At 38.6% G+C, this 22,790-nt stretch overlaps 2 protein-coding genes across 2 annotated transcripts; both read right to left on the bottom strand.

Moving 5' to 3' along the window:
- Window positions 1–1,475: 1,475 nt before the first annotated feature.
- Window positions 1,476–11,647, bottom strand: pigs (phosphatidylinositol glycan anchor biosynthesis class S). The gene is made up of 12 exons (XM_015382108.1): window positions 11,497–11,647; window positions 8,856–8,995; window positions 8,666–8,777; window positions 8,486–8,575; window positions 8,291–8,382; window positions 7,397–7,637; window positions 7,158–7,300; window positions 5,185–5,299; window positions 4,923–5,068; window positions 4,304–4,404; window positions 2,833–3,043; window positions 1,476–2,024 (listed from the first exon to the last, which is right to left on the bottom strand). The coding sequence occupies exons 1-12, from the start codon at window positions 11,513–11,515 to the stop codon at window positions 1,746–1,748; spliced, it is 1,689 nt and encodes a 562-aa protein (XP_015237594.1). The 5' UTR covers window positions 11,516–11,647; the 3' UTR covers window positions 1,476–1,745.
- Window positions 11,648–13,589: 1,942 nt separating this feature from the next.
- On the bottom strand, window positions 13,590–22,790 carry aldoc (aldolase, fructose-bisphosphate C). The gene is made up of 9 exons (XM_015382131.1): window positions 22,655–22,790; window positions 17,446–17,562; window positions 17,129–17,340; window positions 16,849–16,903; window positions 16,597–16,757; window positions 15,051–15,134; window positions 14,788–14,962; window positions 14,478–14,677; window positions 13,590–14,384 (listed from the first exon to the last, which is right to left on the bottom strand). The coding sequence occupies exons 2-9, from the start codon at window positions 17,555–17,557 to the stop codon at window positions 14,292–14,294; spliced, it is 1,092 nt and encodes a 363-aa protein (XP_015237617.1). The 5' UTR covers window positions 17,558–17,562; window positions 22,655–22,790; the 3' UTR covers window positions 13,590–14,291.

Genomic DNA, 22,790 nt, shown 5'->3' with positions numbered 1-22,790 from the left:
GAGTGGCACAATCTAGGATCACAAAGTTTCCGTCATTGACTTCCATTATAAAACCAAAAACCTTTAAAAAAATCTTTAAAAGTTTGAAGCTTCACTGAAGCAAAACTATAAAAGGTAGCAAAAAGATGAGTTAAACATTAACAGCCGAAGGGTGCGGAAACGTTTTAAAATTTGAATGGTATTTCTAGCAGAAAGTGTGCACAAGTAGTAAAAGGGCAAAGTAGCTGAGGTTTTAGTGGAATTTTGACAGAATACCATTTATTTATATGGACCAAAAAAATGTGATAAAAAGCTTAAATATTTTACAAATTATGATAGCTGAAATTTGCAAAAGTCATAGGATAACCCTCCAGGACAATCGGCTCAAGTCTGCGGGACTAATTAGAGACGGAAAAAGAGAAACAGGAAAACAATAAGTGAGAATGCATTAATGCATGATAAAAACATCCTGATAACAAAATGTTAGTTTGTATTTGAGCAGTTATTATGAATATTAATTGATTATCGAACTGGACCTCTTCTACAGCAATGTCGTAAAGTTCACTTTAAGATAACTAATTGAATATATCCAGCAAACTAATTGCAAAATACAAAAATAATATGTAGAAATCACTTGGATTAATCTTCTACTTTCTGTACAACCGCTCTAGAAACACTTGTTGGCTAAAAACCTTGGCACTTTATTTTTTTTGTAAATCTGGATGCTATAAAGTAATGCCGTCAAAAATCATTTTTATCTTTTTACGGCTCTTAAGGATGTTATAAAATAACATTATTCATTTATATTCCAAATAATTTCAATAATATAATTATACAGTTTAAAAAGATAACTTTTATTATCGTTTCATGTTCATTGGCTCTGCCTTTATTTAGAAATTAATTATTTTCCGAATTCTGCTATACCTGGTTGTTTTAATTCTTTTTTTTTTTTTCTTTGGCTTTCCTTTAATTTAACATGGCTGTGGATGGCAACATGATAGGTAAGCCTTTGTTTTTCATTACAGCGATCCCCTTTAGAATAAAACACAGGTGTGTAATCATTATTAAAATCATTTTGAGTTGTTATGAGAGTTTTTTAATGGATTTCCCCCTCGCCAAGACGGCAGAATGTTTGATAAATATTTATATAAATATTTGTTTCCTTATTACACCACATATGTATAATGAAAACGCAGCATTTAATTTTTGAACATTTAAATCCAGTTGAAACAATACAAAAATATTGGCTTTATAAATAAAATCTTCTGAATCTCTATGTCCGGTTAAATCCCTAAATGTTTTCCTCACTAATCTGCATTGTTGTGTTTTCAGTTCCTTATAAGTTAAAGTTGAATTATCATCTCAATGTTTACTTAACCTTTTAAAACCTCTGATTAGACTTGTTTTTATTAAAAAAAAAACTCTCCTACAATGAAGTTTAAAAAGTTTTGTGTAAAAGGGAACAGAAAATAAGAGCTAAAACGTGATTTACAGCTTTGGTCTTTTATTCTTAATAATTTACAATAGAAAGTAGAGTTTATATATAAAAGTTGTATGTATTTCCAAGAATTCAAGCTTTTAACAGTTCCAGTAGTCATTTCATAAAAACTTGCAACAAAGACCCATCCTATGGCCAACAAGAAAAATCCCAAAACATCAACACTGTAAAGAAGACCTTCTTCATGCTCAAATAAGCAACCAAATGTCAAGGCCACCAACAAAAACGGATAAAATGTTTCTCCCCCACACACATTATCTCCTGGCCCTCAATCCTTCTTGGCTTGCTTTTCTCTGCGTTTCTTTCTAGCCTCAGAGGCCATTTTGAGCAGAGACAGCAGAATAGGGACACACATCGGCAGGAAGAGAGGTATGTAGATGGCAAACTTCTGGTCGTCGGGGAAATACAGTAGATGGAGGAGTGAGGGGTCGAAGAAGGCTTTCTCTGAAGCCATGATGGCTTCCTTACTGAATTGCAGGGCGAATCCCAGGTTTCCAGCCTCCAGCTCTGCAACAGCCAGCTGCAGAGACGTCACCGCACTGGACACCTGGAACACAGTGACAGGAATAACAGGTTAGACACATTAAAGGAGAAAGCTATGTAATATGTAGTGCCTGGATAAAATATTCAAATCCTTTTAACCTTTAAGAATTTTTTTATGCAACACCTCAACATATTTTATTGAGATTTAACGACAGATTAAAGGGGGTCAGTTCCTCTCTATACTCTCATAATCCATTAAAGGACAGAGAACCCAGTTGCCCAGAAATCCTGTACCTGGAAATAAAGATGCGCTTTATTATTAGCATGTTATCCCTATCGGCCAATATTGGCTTTAAGACTTAATATTTGACATCAGCCCTTATACACATATAATTCACTGACATAAAGCAGTTTTCATAACAAACAATTGAAGATTATGGCTGCCCCAGCAGGTTACATGCAACCATAATGATGCACGAGTCTGTTACAAAAGACATGAAGAATAAAAAATGTAGGTGGTGTAGATGTTTTCTGAAAAGTTTCAGAAATATGTATCTGAACTTTTATTTGCAATGACCACACTGGAGAAGAGGGAGAAAACCAGTGTCTGTTAGTAGGTCTAGGTGAGAAAAAATATATAAGCAGCATTATCTGCATGCATTGCTTTAAACAAAAATTTTATAGAAGACAGAAGTGATGGATTTCTGTCTAGAAGAAAGCCATTTCTTTTGGTCAGAAATGTAAAGCTTTAGCTGCAGCCAAAGATTGGACTAAACCCTTTAGATGCTGACAAAGAATAAAGAGAACAGATAATACTCTGCACAGATTCATAAATCTGTGTATATTAATGATCTGATGCATGCATATTTTACCTGTTCAGCAATATTGTCATTGATGACGATGTTGCCTATCTGGTCGAGCAGTTGTGCAAGAGAGGTGATTGTTGTGGTCGCTGTTGCTATATTTTCCACTGAGCGGCTCCACATGAGGCGGTCCAGCTCCCAGTCAGCTAGTCCTGCGGTGCCGCACGGTGCCACCAGGAAGCCGGGGGGAGCGGCTGATGACTGCACACCCAGCAACAGTCTGATGGAAACAACAGCTCTGAAAAGTTACCTCTTTTCAACAGTGTTGTGGAGACTTGCTGTCCCCATTCAAACAATTCTTCTGTTCAGAAGATCAGTGATGATTTAATTCATTGAGAGGGGGAAAAAAACTATCCATACCATCCTGACCCTTATGTACTACATTGAATATGGAAGAAATTGGAATAAAGTACACTTAAAACAAAAAAAAAACAAAAAAAATCTGGACTGAGTCTCACAGAACAAACCATTATCTGCCTTATGTTACCTGACCTGCAGATATTAAGGTTTAAACAGACTACTCTGACAGCTGAGAGACGTTAAAAAGCAACCCATCGGCAAAAGTAAACAAACATCAAGACAATAAAAAAAATCAAAATTCCAGAAGTCCATCAGTCTTTAGAGGGCCACAAAGCGTTGGGATGCCTGAAAACTGTGGTGAGGACATCAAGGCACCCAGTAGTTCACAATTCTCAATTTAAATAATGAAGCATTTATTAACAAATCAAACAAAATATTAGCAATGGATAGCAAACTGGGCTTACTGTCTGGCCTGATCTTGTCTGATCTCGAAAGCTAAGCAGGGTTGAGCCTAGTTACTACCTGCATTGGAGACCGCCTGGTGATACCAGCTGCTGTAAGCCTGAAGGAAACTGAAAGATCAGTGATGCATGTGCTTCACATGATCTCAATGCATGCCTGCTGGATACACGTATTGGCCAACGATACAAGAAAAAAAACAAAACTAAACGCTGATATTTATCTCTTTACCTCAAAATCTAGCAAGATAATGTCAAGTCATTAGTACCGAGGAGGACAGTGTTTCAGGAGTAGGAGCAAGGCTGACTATAGAACAAAATTAAGCCCTGACAAGATCTGGATTAAACACTCATCTTAGATAATAAAGGATGATCATAAACATGCTGTTCATAACTTGAAATCAACCAAAGTGACTGAATTAGGACAATTATGCTAAAGGTCATTAAAGTCATTCTAAGCGCTTTAGGGGTAATTGCTTTGTTACGTATGGCCAGGTTGGTATAGATAGATTTGCATCATAATGGATAAATCATCATCCAAATAATGCTTTTCATGTTTATTCATGTTATTGCATCATGCATTATAATTAGGGAATTATCTAAAACAAGTGCTGCAAAAAAAACGGGGAAAAAACGGAAGAAATCTCTAAAGGGGGAAAATACTTTCTTCACAGAGGAGTAAATAAAATAAATTGTCAAAATGAATGTATTTTAACACTTACCGAAGCTGGGCGAGGAAGACGCCCATGACTTTAGCCATGTTGATGTTTATATCGACCGGAAACTCTGCTTCTGGGCCATAGTAACCGTCTACATTATAAACCTAAAAGCACAGGTAAACACTTTCATTCCGAAAATTTTAAGCACATTTAAAGCTCATTGGTGATGTGCAGAAAGCCTTTTAACTGCACTTATATTTCAAGAGAATATCAACCTATTAGGTTGACTTTAAGCTCAAGCAAACTCAGCCATGTAGCAGGACGATAATACAGAGCACAAAAGCAAATCCACCTCTGAATGGTAAAATAATCAATATATATTTAGAGTTTCAAATTTGGTGGAATTGAGATGCTGAGATTTGATCTTAAAAAAAGCTAAAAAACCCTCCAACTCAGTTGGATTAATAGAAATGGTGCTTATTAAAAAGACAATGCTTAAATGTTGGTTGTGTAAACAAGGAAAACCAGTAGTACAGAATGACATGTTTAATCACACTTTAAAACATAAATACAGCTTTTTCTTCACTTTTATGAAATCAGTGTAAAAAAAAAAAAAACAAACTCAGAAACTTCTAAAAGTTTTGATCCACTTCACACTTTAGGCATCCCACTTTAATCTTACCATGATTCCACCCCAGCGCGGAGAGTGAAATGCGTTGGAGGGCACCTCCTGCTTGTGGTGATCTTGGATGTAAAGAGGTGAATGATGAGCATCAGGGACATACAGAAGAAAGTTCAACACTGGGTTTGAAGACGCCGCATTGGAGCCTGAAAATAATACACAAATAAATAGTCCCGTCCTTAAAAACAATACAAATATATTTAATTTGTTTTTATCATTTGCAACTAATAATAACACTACTAATAAAATAATACAGTTTTACCGAGTCTGGCCTCCACTGGGTTGATGACATGTGCCAGGCTGTCAGCGTTGAGTGTGTAGGCGCTGCGGCTGCTGTCATAGCGCGGGTTGACACCAAGCATGGCGTAGTGCAAGGTCTGTAAGATTAATTGAATTTAGAGGCATTTATATCACATGGGTTACCTCAACTTTACAGTTTCATAATGATTTAAAACACAAACTCCACTGTATTTCATGGGAGTTTCATGTGACAGCCCAACATGAAGCATTGCTAAGCTTTCAACTTTATTACGAATAAAAACATGCCATTTTCAGATCAATACTTTTTAGATCCACTCCTCATTGCAAGCTGCAGATCCTGTGGAGTTTGTCTATACCTTTAATTTTTTAAAGTCAAACCAGATTGAGATCGACTGAGAACGTATTTAGCTTTTAAATCCAGAGAATCTCAATTTAAATCTAGATCAGGGATTAAAATGTTTTCACACAAAATAGCTCATATTATCGTAAAAGTTTGATACATGCGTCTGTAAACTCACATTAACACTTAAGCTAACAAGAAGGAACAAAATAAAACACAGGAAATCCTAATGCCATCAAAATTGTCGTGGTGCACAGATCTAAGCGAGACCACCTCAGCACCCTGTGTGATGCTGTCACAGTTGCCTAGAAACAGATCTGCACTGCTCTATGTCAGCTGCCTTACACTCGATTCTCCACCACTTTCTAGAGATGAGAACTAGGAAAAACTAGAGGTTTCATTATTAATTACAGGGCCTGTGATTAGTGAGTTACAATTAAACACCTTTTAATCGAAAACCATATATTGACAAAATGAATAACATTTTCATTAAAAAAAAAAACCCTTCTCTTTATTTATGAAAACCTTGTTATGTGGGCACAACAAATCATTTATTGTTTTAAATCTACGGTAACTATTCAGATTACTCAACCATTGGATTAGTTGAAAGTTATATTTAGATTTTTTTTATGCAATTCCTTTGAAAAACTAGTTATACAAAAGTGTGAACAGGCCATAAACATTAATTATAGCCCAATTCCTTTCACTGAATAAGCAAAAAATAGAAAATAAGGTTTTATTTTACTGACAGAACAATGCGGTTCAACTCTGCATAAAGCATTTCCTTTAGGAGCTTAACAACTGCTATTCAATTTGGAGCATTTTGTGCTATGAAAACAATTACCACTGAGACTACTTTTCTCGTTAAACGAGTTAACACAAATAAGTCATGCTCCAAGCTCCTTCCTAAACAGCAGCACTATGCAGGGAGCATTGATTATGGCGACTGTGGAAGCGCTTCAGCCGTAGCTTACATGTCCAATGTACCGATTTGAGGTATTTAATGTGAGCCAGCTTGAATATTCATAGTGGATCAACACATGTGATACCGCTTGTGCGTCAAATTTTTGGGTGTACAAAGAGAGAGTGCAAAGGTTCCCACCTGGCACTTAAGAAAATGCAATCAATTCTGTCATTTTTTTAAACAAGCTAATATGTTTCAAAATAATCAATCGAAATGAACCCGTTAAAATCCTGGTGAATCCCGGGATGAATACGTTGAGCCCAGCAGGCTGTTCGTTAGTCAGGAATCAAACACTACGGATACATAAGAACTTAGAATCTGAGTTCTCAGTCTTTGAAACTCTGACCATCTCCTAAAGCTCTTAGGAGATGGCAAGATTACTGTGGTTTTATTGATATTTTTGATATTCGCTGTTTTACAGACAGGCTGTTTGTTTACATTCAGTTGCGCTCATTCATCAGAGCGTTGGCCAATAGGCACAGACAGCGGTGTGAAAGACAACAGGTTGTTCTCATCTACAATCTTCCGATGTCTCATTCATCGGAGCCAGAATAAATTACACCTTTAATCTTACATTTAGTCTGGTTTATCAGGCTATCGCCATAAAGCAGTTGGAGGGTTTTGCTTGCCAGGTGAAAATGTTCAAGGGATGTGAAAACTTTTGACATACCTGAGAATCTATGCTAAAGTTGGCCACTGCAGACATTTTGGTAAGTAAAGGCTGTATGTAGGTCTCAGCAGCACCTTCAATGTCCCAGTGCAGCCGGTGAGACTTTGGGTCAGGGTTCAACAAGCTGAACGTTATCTCATAACCTTAAAAGGAAGAATAAGTCAACAGATGATGAAACGACTCACACACAGGCTGTAGGTGAAATTACATCGAGTTTTTTTTTGACTTGATAAACAAACCTGGACTGGATTTGAAGGCTCTCATGTTGTCAGCTATGCTCTCTTTGCTCCCTGGATGGAAACGGACTCTGTCGCTGAGTGCAGCAGTGATGTCAGCGCGGCTGAAAGACATCACTCTCAGTACCTCTTTGATCTGTGGCTGCAGGTGATCCAGCAGCTGCTCAATCGTCTTAGCTGTTCTTGTCTGGGCACCAACACGAAGCAGCGCGGTCCGTCGCTGACCAATGTACACATTGACATCCTGGAAGTTTAATTATTGATATAATTATTTGTTCAGTATAAACAACTGTAGAGGAGATATAAATAATCATATATGAGGTTTAATAACAAACACATAATACATTGATCAAGTGTTGGCAGAACCTGCAGCATAACACAACCTTTCCTATTTTATTTTACTTCTAAAATCACTGAAAGGACAAAAACTAAGTATCTTTTATACATGATTAAAACCAGCTTTGGTTACATTTTACAGAATCGTCTTCTTTTAAAATGTGCCTTTATCATATTTGTCTTGACCTTTCCTTTTTTAAACACACATTTCTTTTAAATTAAATGTTTTCTTCTGAATACTGTTTACTGCCTGTTAAATTGCTATACCCTTGTTATTTATGCCATTTTTTTAAGTTTACGGTTTAACACACAACCTTTGTGTACAATGGAATATAAATAAGAGTATCATTAACTTATTCAATCAGCTCCCCTCTGAAAGATAGGGATCAATGAACCAATGATCTATTGTGTCAAATGATTTTAATAAAATCAAAACAGTCAAAATTTAAAGTATAATTTACAACAGAATGTTTTGTTTATCGTTCCAAGTTTAAATGGTAACCAAACCAGACAGTACTTGAATAAACAAGAAGTAAATGTTTTAGTGTGAGCAGTTTTCACCTCAGGCAGCAGCGGAGAAGACTCTGGGATGACATATATGACCAAAGAACCACATGGACTCTCACTGAGCATGTGCAGAGAAAGATCTGCCTCTATAAACGAAAAAAGAAGCTTAATGAGACCACCTGTTCTGTTCTGTTGAGTGAAAAAGTCAAACGTTAACATAATATTGAATAAATAGAAGGGAAAACTGACGGGCTGCAGTGGGCTTGTTCAGGGCGTCCTCCTCCATGATCGTAGCCGTACGATATTTTGTCTCATATCTGTACTTTAAAGCCGTATCCTCTAGAACCAGAAAAATTTAAGACAAGAGTGTGAAACTTTCAGGTGTGATACTAAAGGTTATTAAACTAAATAAAGTTTAAGAAATGTCACCATCTACTGCATGATCCTCCTCATGGGTCTGAGTCAGAGGCACCTTCTTCTGCTGCTCTGGTATCATGGTCCCACGAGCAAACACGACTTCCACATCTGCACTCAGCTGGAGCTGAGAGATAGAAACAGAGTAAGAATGTGAAAGATGGATGAATTAGCACACAAGGTACTGATGAAGCCAGAGACAAACCTGCAGCTTTTCCAACTCTCTGATCTGACTGACAGGTAACCAGGCACGGTAGGTTTCAGTGGTTTTCCACCACAGAGGGACTCCCACCATGATGACCACTGCTGCTATGGACAGAGCAGCAAGCTGACCTCGTCTGCGCTCTGACAGAAACACAAGAATGGGGAGTCACATTTTCAATACTCGTCATTGGCATTAGACATTGCACTTTTTTGTTAATCTTTAGAAATCTCTGAAAAGAAAGAACATTTAATACTGTGTAGTCTTCCCTTAGCTCTCTACTGTGCAGATATTTTTTATATCTAAGGGAAACATATTCCAGGACATTACAACTTTTTTCTTTTTTTATTCTTTTTTGTACTATATACACTCTTTATATATTGTCTGCTGTATTTTTTATCTTTAATGGCATCTTGCGTTAACTCTTTTTATCTATATAAACCTCTAAGATTAGAATTTCCCTGAAGGAGTAATCCCAAGGGATAAATAAAGTTGAGAAGTCTAAGTCTATTTAAAAACAAGAAAAGTGAAGCTTAAACTTGTGAAGAAGATTACATTTCCTCCAGTTGCTGCATGAACTTTAGAGGCTTTTTCTTAATGGGTTGAACAGTTTTGTCCAGCTTTTGTCCTTAAGGGGATTTAAAAAGGTATTTGTGAATGACAGGAAGGGTAATTCAATCTTTACATTTTTAGCTGACTTTATTTTAATTTCACTCATTTGTTGTCCAGCGGTCTCACGCCATGCCTGGTCTAGTTATGCTTCTATTGCTTAATTATTCTGTTTTTTTAGTAACAACCCCTGAGAAAACGGTTGATCAATTGATCATGTACATTGTTATAAACATTTAATACATCAGACTTGGGTAACTTAAAAAAACAATAAAACAAAGAGAAAACTGAGTGAATGAATAAATAGCATAAAAAATACTACTTATAGAAACATAAAGATGCACCAATCCAGTTTTTGTTCCGATCCAATCTGATAATGATACCTGGAGTGAGTGATTCGGCCGATAACCGATCATTGAATGAATGAACCGTATAACCCGCCATAAGGGTACAGGCTTGACATAAACATTGTTTAAAAAAAAGGTTACACATTAATAGAACTTTTTATTATCTGTTAACAAATTAAGTGTAAATTAGCAAAAAAGAAATAACAGTTCAATGTAAAGGAGCTGTTACTAGACACTCAGTTAAATTTTAGGAGCCATGTTGATAAAATCAGCAAAACTATTAGATCTACTAAAAACGGTTATTAAATAATTAGAAATGTTTAACAGTTCCCTCTTCTGAGATGTTTCTGAACTCCATGATCCCCTAACTTTTTTTCCTAAGGAGCTACGGTCTGGTCTCAGACTAGCCAAACTATACTCAAACCAATAGTCTTTATAATCAGGTTTTAAAGGTTTTATATGAAAAGACAATCAGATTCCACGACTTTCACATTTTGACTAAATTTGGCATTTTGGACGTTCATAATTTTATAAATTACAACCTTTTTAAATTTAAGTGCTTAAATGAGTATGCACCTACACCATTAGGAAATTGCAGACAGAGATTGCAGGGCAATAGCAAATTCACTAGAGTGGCTTCTGATTAAATTGTAAGGTCCCGTTTCGAAGAACTACTTTTGCGCAAAGTGCTCTGTCCATGAGAGGATCTGCAGTTTGGAACTCATTTCCTGTTGTCTGTAACCAGTTTTAATATGTTCAAAAATCAAACCAAACTCTGGTTATGTCAAAAACAGAACTGTAAAATTTTTTAATGTTTTTATGTTTCACTGTTTGTTTGTAGATGTTGTCAATATTATGTTATATTACATTATGTGCTATTTGAAATGAGCACCTAAATTTTTAGAGGTACTTTTAAAAAAGGCTATGCAGGGACGGACGGACGGACGGATGGGTGGATGGATGGACGGATGGATGGATGGATGGATAGATGGATGGATGGATGGATGGATGGATGGATGGATGGATGGATGGATGGAAGGATGGATGGATGGATGGATGGATGGATGGATGGATGGATGGATGGAAGGAAGGAAGGAAGGATGGATAGATGGAAGGAAGGATGGATGGATGGAAGGAAAGATGGATGGATGGATGGATGGATGGATGGATGGATGGATGGATGGATGGATGGATGGAAGGATGGATGGAAGGAAAGATGGATAGATGGAAGGAAGAATGGAAGGAAGGATGGATGGATGGATGCCATCACTTTTGTTCTGGAATAAGTCCCAAAGGTCTAAGGATTACTATCTGGTGTTCTATCCACAAACCATCTCACTGTCTAGATTATGACGAAGAAGTCTAAATACTTTGATAAAAATCAATAGAGAAAAATAACAGACACCGCAACAAATAATAAAAATGTAAAATGACATGGTCATGCCATCAATGAACAGCAAAAGCAAAGGACACCTGCAAGTGTTTCAGGCAACATCTTGATGTAGCTGGAGAAGGCTAGCTGTTAGCTTACAGCTTCCTATTAATAGAAAAACAACTGTATAGAGTGTATTTTTCTAAACATGGTGCAAAAGGCGTATCTTCTAAATTATTTGATAATATGAGAATCTAATGCCTACGAAAAATAAAGTAAAAACATGTTCACGGAATCTGCAAATGAATCAACTCACCTACTTCCGCGGTGGCCATTTCTGTCACTGACCTGGGTGCGTTTGATTACACCAAACCTTTCAGTTCCATGTCACATGACCGAGGTTTGAATCAAATTCAAGGCTTTATCTTGAAACATACTTGCTGACTATGTTAGTATTTGGGGCTGCACTTGTAAGAGTTAAACGAATTTTGGTGAGGAAAAATTGAAAGAACTCGGAAAGATGAGAGCCAAGCAAGGATGATAGTTAACCACCGGGAATGACGGTGGCAATATTAAGCACACATAGACATGCAATACGGAACATGTACCACAGCACCACCTACCGGTTGAATGCTAAATCTTCACAGGCTACAATAATTACCGTGTTAGTTAACCAGTAAATATATTTCCTAATATTATTTCCTAATTTAGCCTAAGTAATATAAATGTATTAAGGAAACGTCTGAAGACCACGTGGGGTATTTCTGAGGTGAATCTTTAAAACTGGCAAGGGGAGGCTTAAGCTACAATTCAAACACAAACTGCTGGCAATATGCAGAAGTGGGTAGAATACCCAAACATTTTCATCGAGGAAGAGAAAAACTACTTTGACTTTTTTTTTTCTCAAGCAAATTTAGGAAATTCAAGCTTTCCCTCAACTAAGTGTTAAAAAGTAACGCTTAGTAAAAATAAAGGGTTCTTTTTCTAAAAGTTCAAGTAAATGTGCCCACCTCCGCTTAACCCTTTAGGAACACATTTTTTATTTTATTTTTTTTTTTACATAAAATAGACCAAGTAACTATAATAAAGGGTCACTATTAAAAGAAAATATATTTTTGACATTTAGCCATAGTTTATTGTAAACATCTTTAATAACCCAGGTTATATTCTAAACAGTCCCCAGTAGCAATAACAGTGAACAATTGAACTTGTATAAAAGTTAAAAACAGTTGAAACATAATTTCCACCGTTGTGCAATGGATCCCAGTGTCTTGATGCTGCTGTCTATACCTTACCGCATATTCAAACTGATAAAGTAGTTCCTCTCAGATGTGAGACACAGGTTAGTCTCACAACCCATGCAATGCACTCTAACAATACCTATACTGTCTTTTGCACAGGAACGGTGGGATACTGCAGTCCCCCTTACAAATAATGGTTGCACTTTCACCTTCAGCTACCTGTAACAACCCTCCATCCCTTACTCTCCACTTTTTTCATTTTAATGTTTCCTATTTTTCATCATCCTGACCCTACTTGCTGGGTTCTAAGCTGCTCATTTTCTTCTTTGCTAAATCCCAATTTATCCCAGTTATCAACTACAGGAAGTTCTTGTTTGGTTGTCTTACATAATCTGTAAAAAATGGTTGCATTTATTTTGTAAATGGAAGAAAAAGACTGTCAAATATAGTCATATGCAGTATGAAAAGGACTTGCAAAAATGCATTATAGTAGACCTTAAAACTTTAGTGCATGCCATCAACATGCTGGGGTAGCAATACAAGGATTATCCTAATGTTGGTGTCGCTATACGGCAACATCCACTTTTTAGCCGTTAAGTATGATTAAATAATCAAATATGGCTCAATGAACCACAGGAAAGGGGATTTACAAAATTTTAGTATTTTTTCCCCATCCAAAAATGCCTTTTTATGATTTCTGAGAGGCCACTCCTTATGAAGAGACCTGCAGAAAAGGGCATCAATATTCCCCCAGAAAGTCAAGTGAAAAAAAAAAAAAAAAGGAAAATGTTAAAGCAAACTTTACATTTCCAATATTACACAAGAAAGACACATATATGTTTTAACGACTATTTTAGTTTATTTCTCCACTATTTGACACACTAATTGTTTCAAGAACAATTACATCACAAACACCACATTAATCCAATAAAGCAGTGACTGTTTCTGCGCTGCTGACCCCATGTGTTGGTCCACATTACATCTGCATCCTTAGAAATTCATCTGATCTTCCCGTGGGGGCAGGCAGGAGGGAAAACAGGAGGGACAGCGGGAATGGACACGCACAAATCGCATAATATCGACACCTTCACACAACTAAATACGATATTTACTGAGTGTAATTCAAAGCTAATGTTATACTTAGAAGACACACAGTGATGGTTTTTTGTTTAAAACTGTAATAAGGAACATGAAAACAAAAAGAAGCGGTTACCGGTGTGCAGCTGCTTGTTACAGTACTCAGTGTCTAGTGACCTCTGCTGGAGCCACAGGTGAACTACACCAGATCAACTTTGTTCCATATTTCGACACTGCTCAGCTTTTCGTTTTGCCCTCAAACAGATGTACTGATGCCGACGGTTTGGTTGGTCCCTCAGTTAGTGTGAAAGTTAGTACAGTATTTGAACGAAGGGCGAATGCTGTTTTTCTGACAGAAGCGAAACACCAACGCACACGTGCTGATCTGAACGGCTGAGGAGTTATGATGTCAGGGGAGAAAGAATCGGACATGGGGAGAGGAGCACTTATGAAGAGGCATGAAAAGAATACTGACAGACTCTCTGGATACATTCTGCATTAATCTCAGAGTCTAACCGCAGCTAGACGTGAAATTCAACACTTTAGTCACCAAATGTCTCAAATCTGACTGGATTTTTGAAATAGAATAATTAAAAAGGAAAAAAAAACAAAACAAAGCCTGTTCCCTATAGTATTGCATTCTTACATAGATTTTAAATAGACATCTAATAATGTAATGTTAACTCTATTAACAAAGTACAGTAGAGAGCGCAGGCCTGTGAATGATGGAGGAGTGAGGGGGAATAGCAGAGCAGATATTAAGACTAGAACTAGGCCACAGCTAGTTGGGTGTTTAATAGGCATGGTTAGCCACATAGAGGGATTTAGAAGCAGCGCTGGCGCTTCCAGAGGACTCGTATTTTCCAAGAGCAGCCTGTCCGTTAGCCTGGAGGAGATGGAAAAGAAAACAAAGACTTAACATAAACGCAAGAGGATTTCACATGAAAATTTGTTTCTGATCCGTCTTGTTTTGACCGACCTGGGCGCGCTTGATGAACTCCTCGGTGGCAGCCTTCTCGTTGCTCAGTTCTCCTTTCCATGCGCTCAGGGCTGAGGCCTGCAGGGCGCGGCCGTAAGAGAAAGTCAGGGCCCAGGGCTTGGTGAGTGGACAGGTGTTAATGGAGTTGAGGTTCACACTAGCCTCCTCCTCAGACTGACCCCCTGACAGGAATGTGACTCCTGCGAGGAAAAGAAACAGTTTAAACAAATTGATTCCCAACTCAATACCATTACCTCTCTAGCCTGTACAGCTGCAAAAATAAATCCTCTTATTTCTACAACTGTCTGACCTGTAACAGCTGGTGGTACAGTGCGGCGCAGGGCAGTGACGGTAGCCATGGCGATTTCCTCGCTAGAGAACTTGGTGGGACAGGAGTGTCCAGGTGTGACCATGTTGGGTTTCAGCAGCGTTCCCTCCAGGTACACATGGTGGTCGGACAGAGCCTTGTATACTGCAGCAAGGACCTAAAAGCAGGAGGCAGAAAGACGCTCTTAGGTTAGAAGTGTGCCTACGTGTTTGGAGTGCAGTTTGAGACAATCTCTGATTCTCTACCTTCTCTGTGACATACTGGCAACGCTTCAGGTCATGGTCGCCGTCAGGGAGGATCTCAGGCTCCACGATTGGGACAATGCCGTTCTGAAAGGTAAAACATGAGTGTCAAACAGCAGCAGGGATTCTAGACAATGTGCTACTAGCCTTACAGACTTTAAACTGACAGTTAATACAACAGTAATATTCTGAAGGATCACTCTGAACGGATTTAAAAGGTGAAGATATTTTAACCGTAACGCTTTTCAATTTCAATTCATGCTTTGGTGGTTAAACATATTCAGAATCAGAAATACTTTAATAATCCCAGAGGGAAATTACTTAATATTAGGCTATAGTAAACAGCTGTGCTTATCTGGACCATCAAATTGTAATTCTCTTAAGCTGAATTTACTAAAGGGATATTTCGTAAACAAACTTATTCATGTGCAATTTTAATTGCCTACATTACACTGCCTTACAATCAACACTCTGATCTCTATTCCACCAAAAAGGGACTTTTATTCAATGAGTGTTGTCTAAATTTGATAAGCGAACCTCAGCAATCTGCTGATGTTGCAAATGCTCCATGAACACGAACAGGCCTACACACAGTCCAATTTTCATGCGTAAATTCAAAGACGGCTATAGGATTGTAGGGCTGTGTATTGTTAGGAACTTCACGATTCAATTCGATTCAATGCTGATTTTTGAAGCCGTGTGACAGCTGAAGTTTTAAGAGCAGCCTAGGATGCCAAGTTGAGCACATGGGCAAAGCAGCCAACATGTAATAGTTCAGTGATATCGACAGCAACTAGCATGTTGGCAGCATTATCTGTAACAACAGCGGCTACTTTTCCGGTTATGCCCCATTCGTTTATTGCCTCCATCAACATGTTCGCCATGTTGCTTCCTGTGTGACTTCGGTGAAGCAGCCTGGTCTGAAGCACATTTGAAACTAATTCCCACTCATTTGATATGAAATTAAAAGTGATTTTTATGTAGGGGTCAGTTGCTCTCGAAGTCCAGCCATCGCACGTCAGCACGACTCTTTCAAACTACCTTGCTTTTGTCGAGTTCCGTATTTCAACGGGGGGGAAAAAATGAGCCCAAACGTCTGACTTAAAAGTTGGTCTTCTGCTGGAGCTCGCCATGACTGTTTTGTGTACTAATTTGGCCTCTGCACTAGCTGAGAACAGTAACCAAACCGACCACGTCCCCAACGGTAAGGAGGTTAATAGATTCTGAGGGACGCCAACATAGATTATGAATTTTGCATGTAATAATTGCGATGCATCGATACTTCAATTATTTTACCCACCCCTATAGGATTGTATAAACAAAGAAGTTCTTAACACGTCTCAAAGGTCAGATTATGCAATTTACGGTTTTCTTTTATAAAGGGTAAGTTTCAAATTTTCTTTGGAGGAATTTTTCACTTCTTTCAGTTGGTCTATCCTACATTTTTTCTTTGTTGCTGCCATGGTGAAAAACCTTGAAAGAGTTAAAAAGCTAACACTTTGTGTCATCAAGGTGCAACGGCTTAAGGTACATCTGATTTTGTACTGACCTGCTGGCAGATGCTGGCATACCGGGCCAGTACATTGGCGTTCTCCTTGATGGCCAGCTCAGATGGTGTCGTCTCGCTGATCTTCAGCACACTTCGCCATTTGGCAAAGTCGGCACCATCCTTCTTGTACTGAGCACAGCGCTCACTGAGCCCATCCAAACCTGCTCTCCAACAAACAGTCTAGCTTTAGACTCACACTTTGACTATATTTGCTTTTTTTTGTTTTGTTTTTTTTTTTGTTATTTGACGTACCCTGGGTGGTGGTCTCTCCATTTGTTCCAGCGAGGGGCACAACACCTTTGTCAACCTAAAAAAGTAAACATTACTTAATTTCTGCCTTTCCTGAGCAGACCGAGCTCTTTAGGGCAGTTTATCCTCACCACCTATACTGTTTGTATGTAAGCACACCAACATAACCTCTTTCCATAGCTCCCAGTAATAGGCTTGTTTTAAAACCAAACTAAAGAAGGATGAACATTTAAAGGAGTGTGAGTCTCATATCTGATCAACTTATTATTTTTATTTTTTTTACCTTGATGCCAACGACGATGCCACGGTCTTTGATGAGCTTAGCAAAGGGAACACCGTCGTCGGTTTTCTGGTACAGGGTTTCATGGAAGAAGATGACTCCTCCGATGCAGCTGTCGATGCGCTGGTCAGCGGTGAAGAGCAGCTGGCGGTAGCGGCGCCTGTTCTCCTCTGTGTTCTCCACCCCAATGGGGTTCAGGCGTTTTGCCATGCTGCCTGAAATTCACACGTGAAGTGTGTCCATTAGCATTTATCTTATAAACATGGGTGTTTGGGATTGTTAACATTTATCGTCGGGGTTTTAGGATGTATTACACGTACCGGTGGACTCATCAGCAGCTAGGATGCCTTTTCCTGGAGCCACTATCCTCTGAGCGATGTCCTGCAGCTCCTTCTTCTGCTCAGTAGTCAGTGCGGGGTACTGGTGTGTCATGGTGGCTGAAAGAGAAAACAGGAAGCGAGTTTTAACTCCGTCTAACCACCCAGCTCTTGCCTCTTTTCATTCCTTTCAATTGTCTGTTATGTGGCTGACTCCCTGAAGCAGAAGGATTGGATTTAAATAATAAATATGACATAAAAATACTGAATTTGACACCATCCAGTGATGCGGCATGTCTGAGGGAATTTGATAAACCCAAACATGGCAAGTTACTTCCTGCACAAAAGGAAATGGTACCTCCCCACCAGTGTCATTTTCTAATTGAAACGACATCACTTGGTGACAGCAGTCATACATCCTTTCCTTCTTCACTCCGCAGCAAGTAGACAGTTACGCAACCCCTACCCCCACCGTGTGGATCTGAATCACAACAGACTGAGGGGGGTGGAGGGCTATAAAACACTTCCACAGACTCAGCTGCAAGGCTTCATTTCAGCTGCAGGACTGGATGCAGAACGACTCGCTCTCCTCTCCCATAGCAACACTCTTGCCCCCCGCAGTAAATGCCATTGCAGCCTTTTATTCTTTCAATTCAAACATACCTCATATGTATTAGCCTTTATTAATGTAGTATTCTTCCACCATTCATGCCCCCATTGCTGGCTAGAATTGTGAGGTAAAAGTTCCTTCTGCTTAGGTAATTAATAAATCCACAGAGTAGTTGTAAATTTCCACTGTGCGCATGGAGAGAATGCCAGAGGACACGCTCTGGCTTGTCTTTCTGGGTGACTGCTCTAATTGCAAAGGCCTCAGTGATTCTAGGTTTGCTTGCAGCTGCACAAGTGAAAAGCTATCTGTGGCCATAATAGATCAGAAATGGATTCAATGACCTAACAGAGGGACAGCAATTCAAACTGCTGGAATTACGTTTGTCAACACGGAACCTGCCTGAAATGTATTCATCAGAAAGATTTTGTTAATGAAGAATATTTTTGCTGGTTTGTATCTCTTAAACAGTGGCGGCAATAGTGGACTAACCAGTCGGTTTTGCTGTGATAGGACGCTGAGGGTCATATCCCTGTTAATCCTCAGCTTAAAGCTATGAGATAAGGTCCTTTAGAGAACACAGACAGCGCTCTCCGCAGAGCAGGAACAATTCACCACAGTTAGTCAAATTCTACAGGAAGGTGAAACGAAGCAGGTCAGAACTGAATGCTGAAACGTGACACGCCAGGCAAACTGTTATGTTAGCCGTCTGAGCTACAAGCACACAACTCCAGTCAATTGAATTAGATATTTACACTTGATAACAGTTAGTTTCAATGCAGATTGTATGTGTGCTTCGAAGTTCTTTTAGCCAGAGCAAAAGTCACGCTCAGGAGTGATGGGTTATCTTTTGAGGCACCTGCGTGCTTCCACAATGCATGTTCAGATTTCCAAAGACAAAACATTGCAAAATGCTGGCTGCCCCATGGGGAATGTACTTTTTTAAAAGCCAGAAGTTAGTAAAAGTAAACAAAGTATGAATCAAAAATTCCTACAAGTTGAGAAAGAAGTTTGTTCCCCAAGATCTAAGTTTTAAGGCGACATTTATTTTGGCAGCGGACAGGAAAAGAAAAGCTGGAGGGAGAACAGAAGAAGGGGATCATGTGTCCTTTTTAGACCAAATGTAAGGATGGGAGCTGCTGGGAAATGTTATTGATGCCTTTTCTATTATTCATCCCAACCATTTTTTTTTTCCATCTCTATTGATTTTCTGATGTCTAAACCCGCTTTATGTGTGAAAAACAAATCTAGGCTTCACTGATTTAAAAGGCATCTCTGTTATTCCTCGTCTTTTGACAAACTTAAACACCTCCATACTTAAGCCAATTAGAATTCAGGAGAGAAATATAATTTAGTAAAGAAATAAGCACCAGTGATGACATAACTGACACAGATGTGGATGAACAGATCAGCAGGAAACTTTAGGCTTACTCAGACTAAGCTCTTTGATAGGAACATGTTTTGAATAACTAAGTAAATTAAAATGTACCTTAGCCGATTCATTCAGTCTCATCCCTCTTTAACCTTTCAGCCGTTTTGCTACTATATTAAAACTAAATGCCTATTAGGTTATCTTGTTCATCTGTAAAGAACTGATTATCTTGGTGGCATAGCTGCTGCAGAACGCAATAAAACTCTGGATGGTCTCCAAGAGGAGATTACAGGGATTACTGAAGTGTTGAAGTGCGTTTCAAGTCCTGCTTCCCTGGTAAATGTCCCCAAAAGGCATCTGAAAAGTCATCACACCTGGGGGTCCTCTGTTGCATAAAAACTATATTCCCAAATGCTTCTGATATGAATGAAAAAGGAGCAAACATCATCAGATCAATCTACAAATAGTGGACAGAGGAAGACTATATCCAAGTAAATGTCAAAAGTTTCATCATCTCTAGAAAAACCTATTTGGGCAATGTGAAAGGAAAATATGAAGTTGATCTTTGTTTTCCACTCAAATGTATAAAAAACAAAATTAAATAAAACCACCCCACTGTCTTCTAAAGCGAGTTCTGAGCCCAGTGACTGTGTCGCTGCAAAACAATCCCTAAAATGGAAGCAGTTCAGGTGAACTAGCAGAGATCTAAGAAGCTGCCTGTAAGACATCAAATGTTTTAAAGTTTATTCCCTTACTTTACAACCTGCAGTGCTAAAAAAAAAAAAAAAAACTTTAAATCGTTAATCCAATCTGTTCCTGTACAAAAGGAAGGTTTAAAAATGGAAGAAATGAGGAAGTGGGATTAAAGATCCACGTTTCTTCTAGCTGCATCAAAACTGAAAAAGCTTTAAAATAATTTATAATCATTAATCATAGGTTCCTTTATAGGTATAGGGGACGATCTTTTATTTTCGGGTGGATCCAAATAAGTGGTCCTCCTAATCGTCAATTATTCTGGTGATATACGTTTACGCAAGACCGTCCTACGTGCTTGTCCCATTAGCTATCTTTTCACCTTCATAGGATGTAAAAAAAAAACTCTTTAACCTTAAATATTGGGCTCCGGTGATGTTTGTCATTTTTATTGTTTTGAATTAAGCTGTCAAGGTCAGGTGACCTTATGAAATCATTACCACACTTTGTGAAGAAAACTTTTGAGGAGAAAATTACAATTACAAAAATACATGCTGATACAGCACTAGATTTTAGTGACATTTAAATGCTACCCTTCTGTCATGTCTCCACTACTGTTGGTAAAAGTAGTAAAAGTCCTAAGCAGGCCAGTTTGAGGTGCGCTTGATTAATTGTTTCATTGCACAGGGATTTTAAAATAGTATATATATATCTCCCAATTGAGAGAAGCAGAGATTATGTTGTGACTTTCTCCCAGTCACACCTTAAATGTACTCTCCTGCCTGTTGCACAGCGGCTCGACTCAAAAAGGCAGACACTTGGTCTGCATTGCGACATCAAGACAACTCCCTGCTGCGTCACAAGGAATCCCTTCAGAAACTAACAGGATGTACTGAAATCATACAGAATGTGTTAATTATAACCAGCCTCAATAAATAATAAAAAAAAAGGAGATGACCCCATGTCTCACTTTACCAATGGCAGTGAACATGTTGAGAATTACTTTACTAGATGCATTAAAAAAGTAAACACAGGACATGCTAGTATTTATTACTTCCTGAAACCGAGCCATTACGTGTCTGATGTGTCCATTTTCACCTTGAGAAGCACCATCCAGTTGCCAGAGATCACAAGTATTTAAACATCATTGCCAACAGATACAATAAGCAAGTTACAGCTTGTCTGTTGTGAAGCATTTCTGCAAGCTTATAAACTACATGATTCAAGCTTGCAAACTATGATGCCAAGCATATATAAGCAGGGACTGGGTGGGCTGGCATCAACTGGATCAGGCTGCATTTGCACATAGGAAATATATATACATTACTCTTGCAATAAGAAAGTCAGGAGAGGATGGCACTGTCAAATGGAAATGGGATCTATGTTCTGCTGCACTGCCTGCATCATTTTGCCCCTCTGGAGATTAACCCAACTTGTTGTCTCCAGCTTGCAAGCTATAGAGCTGAAATGGCTCCTGCAGAGCAGCGCTAAACATAAAAAAGAGCCTGCTTGCTTTGCTATGTTTTTACCAGACAGGCTGCAGGGCTTGGAGCTGATGCAGGTCCCTGTATTTCTATCTTCAGGCTTTGATCCAGCAGCACTAGCAGGAGCACTGCCCATTTGCTCCCTGATACAGGAGGCTACAGTGGATGTGAAGACTTTGATGCAGGTTATACAACAGCAGCACTTTCATGTTGAAAACAGGCTACATGAGGATGCTTTACATCTACTGGAACTGTTAGGAAGAGTTGATCGCATTAGTAGTTGAAAAAAATAATATTTGAGTTTAAATTCAAAAAGGAATCAGGCATTAAAAGATTTGTGCTGGGATGTTGCTTGGCAACAAGGTATATTATTTTACATGCTGAAAATATACAGTTTTTGTTTAAAATAAAAAGACTTCCAAGGCGTCTAAACTAACAGCTAATTTTCCTTGTTTTAAATTTTTCCATAAACATAAGAATTTACATATACGGTTATCATGGCGTTTCTCCTAAACCCGCCCCGCATTCGTCACTCCAGAGGTCTACGTGCACTTGAACAGATACTCTGACAGGAAACGACTACATCATCACCCTCCCCCATCTTATTCCACTGCTGCGAACCACGTTTTTATGCCCCAAATGTGTCATCAAGTCAACCACGTTTCTATCAGTAGACTTCTGCTACGTTAAGGCCGGACAGAAAGCCGACAGAAGAGGCCTCTCTCCTTCACTTCCATCCTTGAAGGTCAACGGTTTTAACGCCCTTCCTGTTGCGTACTTCGTCCATTTATCAAAATACGCAACTTTAAGTGGATATTTATTTACAACCTAGAAAGCTCAAGGGTGTTTTAGTGACTAACTGTCAAAATAATTGACATACGCTCATAATAAAATGAATCATTTGTAGCTAACAAGCTAGGATGATAACGTTAGCTTCGGGTTCGCAGCATCACATTCCACATCAGCATCATCATGAACGTCTCAGTCAAAGTTGTTAAATCTGAAAGTATTAAAACTAAAACATATTACAACTCTTATTTTAAATATGGTTTTTACCTGTTAGTGGATGTCTTCTGTAGACAGAACAGGTGAGCTGTACGTTTGAGATGCGGAGTCGTCTCCTGTTTCACTGCTGCAGCGCGACGTGACCCTTTTCAAAGCTTCTCGGTTCGGTGGGAGGAGCTAAACCCTC

Source organism: Cyprinodon variegatus, unplaced genomic scaffold (assembly GCF_000732505.1).
Source record: "Cyprinodon variegatus isolate N-32 unplaced genomic scaffold, C_variegatus-1.0 Scaffold249, whole genome shotgun sequence".
In the NCBI taxonomy this organism is placed as follows: Eukaryota; Metazoa; Chordata; class Actinopteri; order Cyprinodontiformes; family Cyprinodontidae; genus Cyprinodon; species Cyprinodon variegatus.
This window is presented reverse-complemented; position numbering and strand designations above follow the sequence as displayed.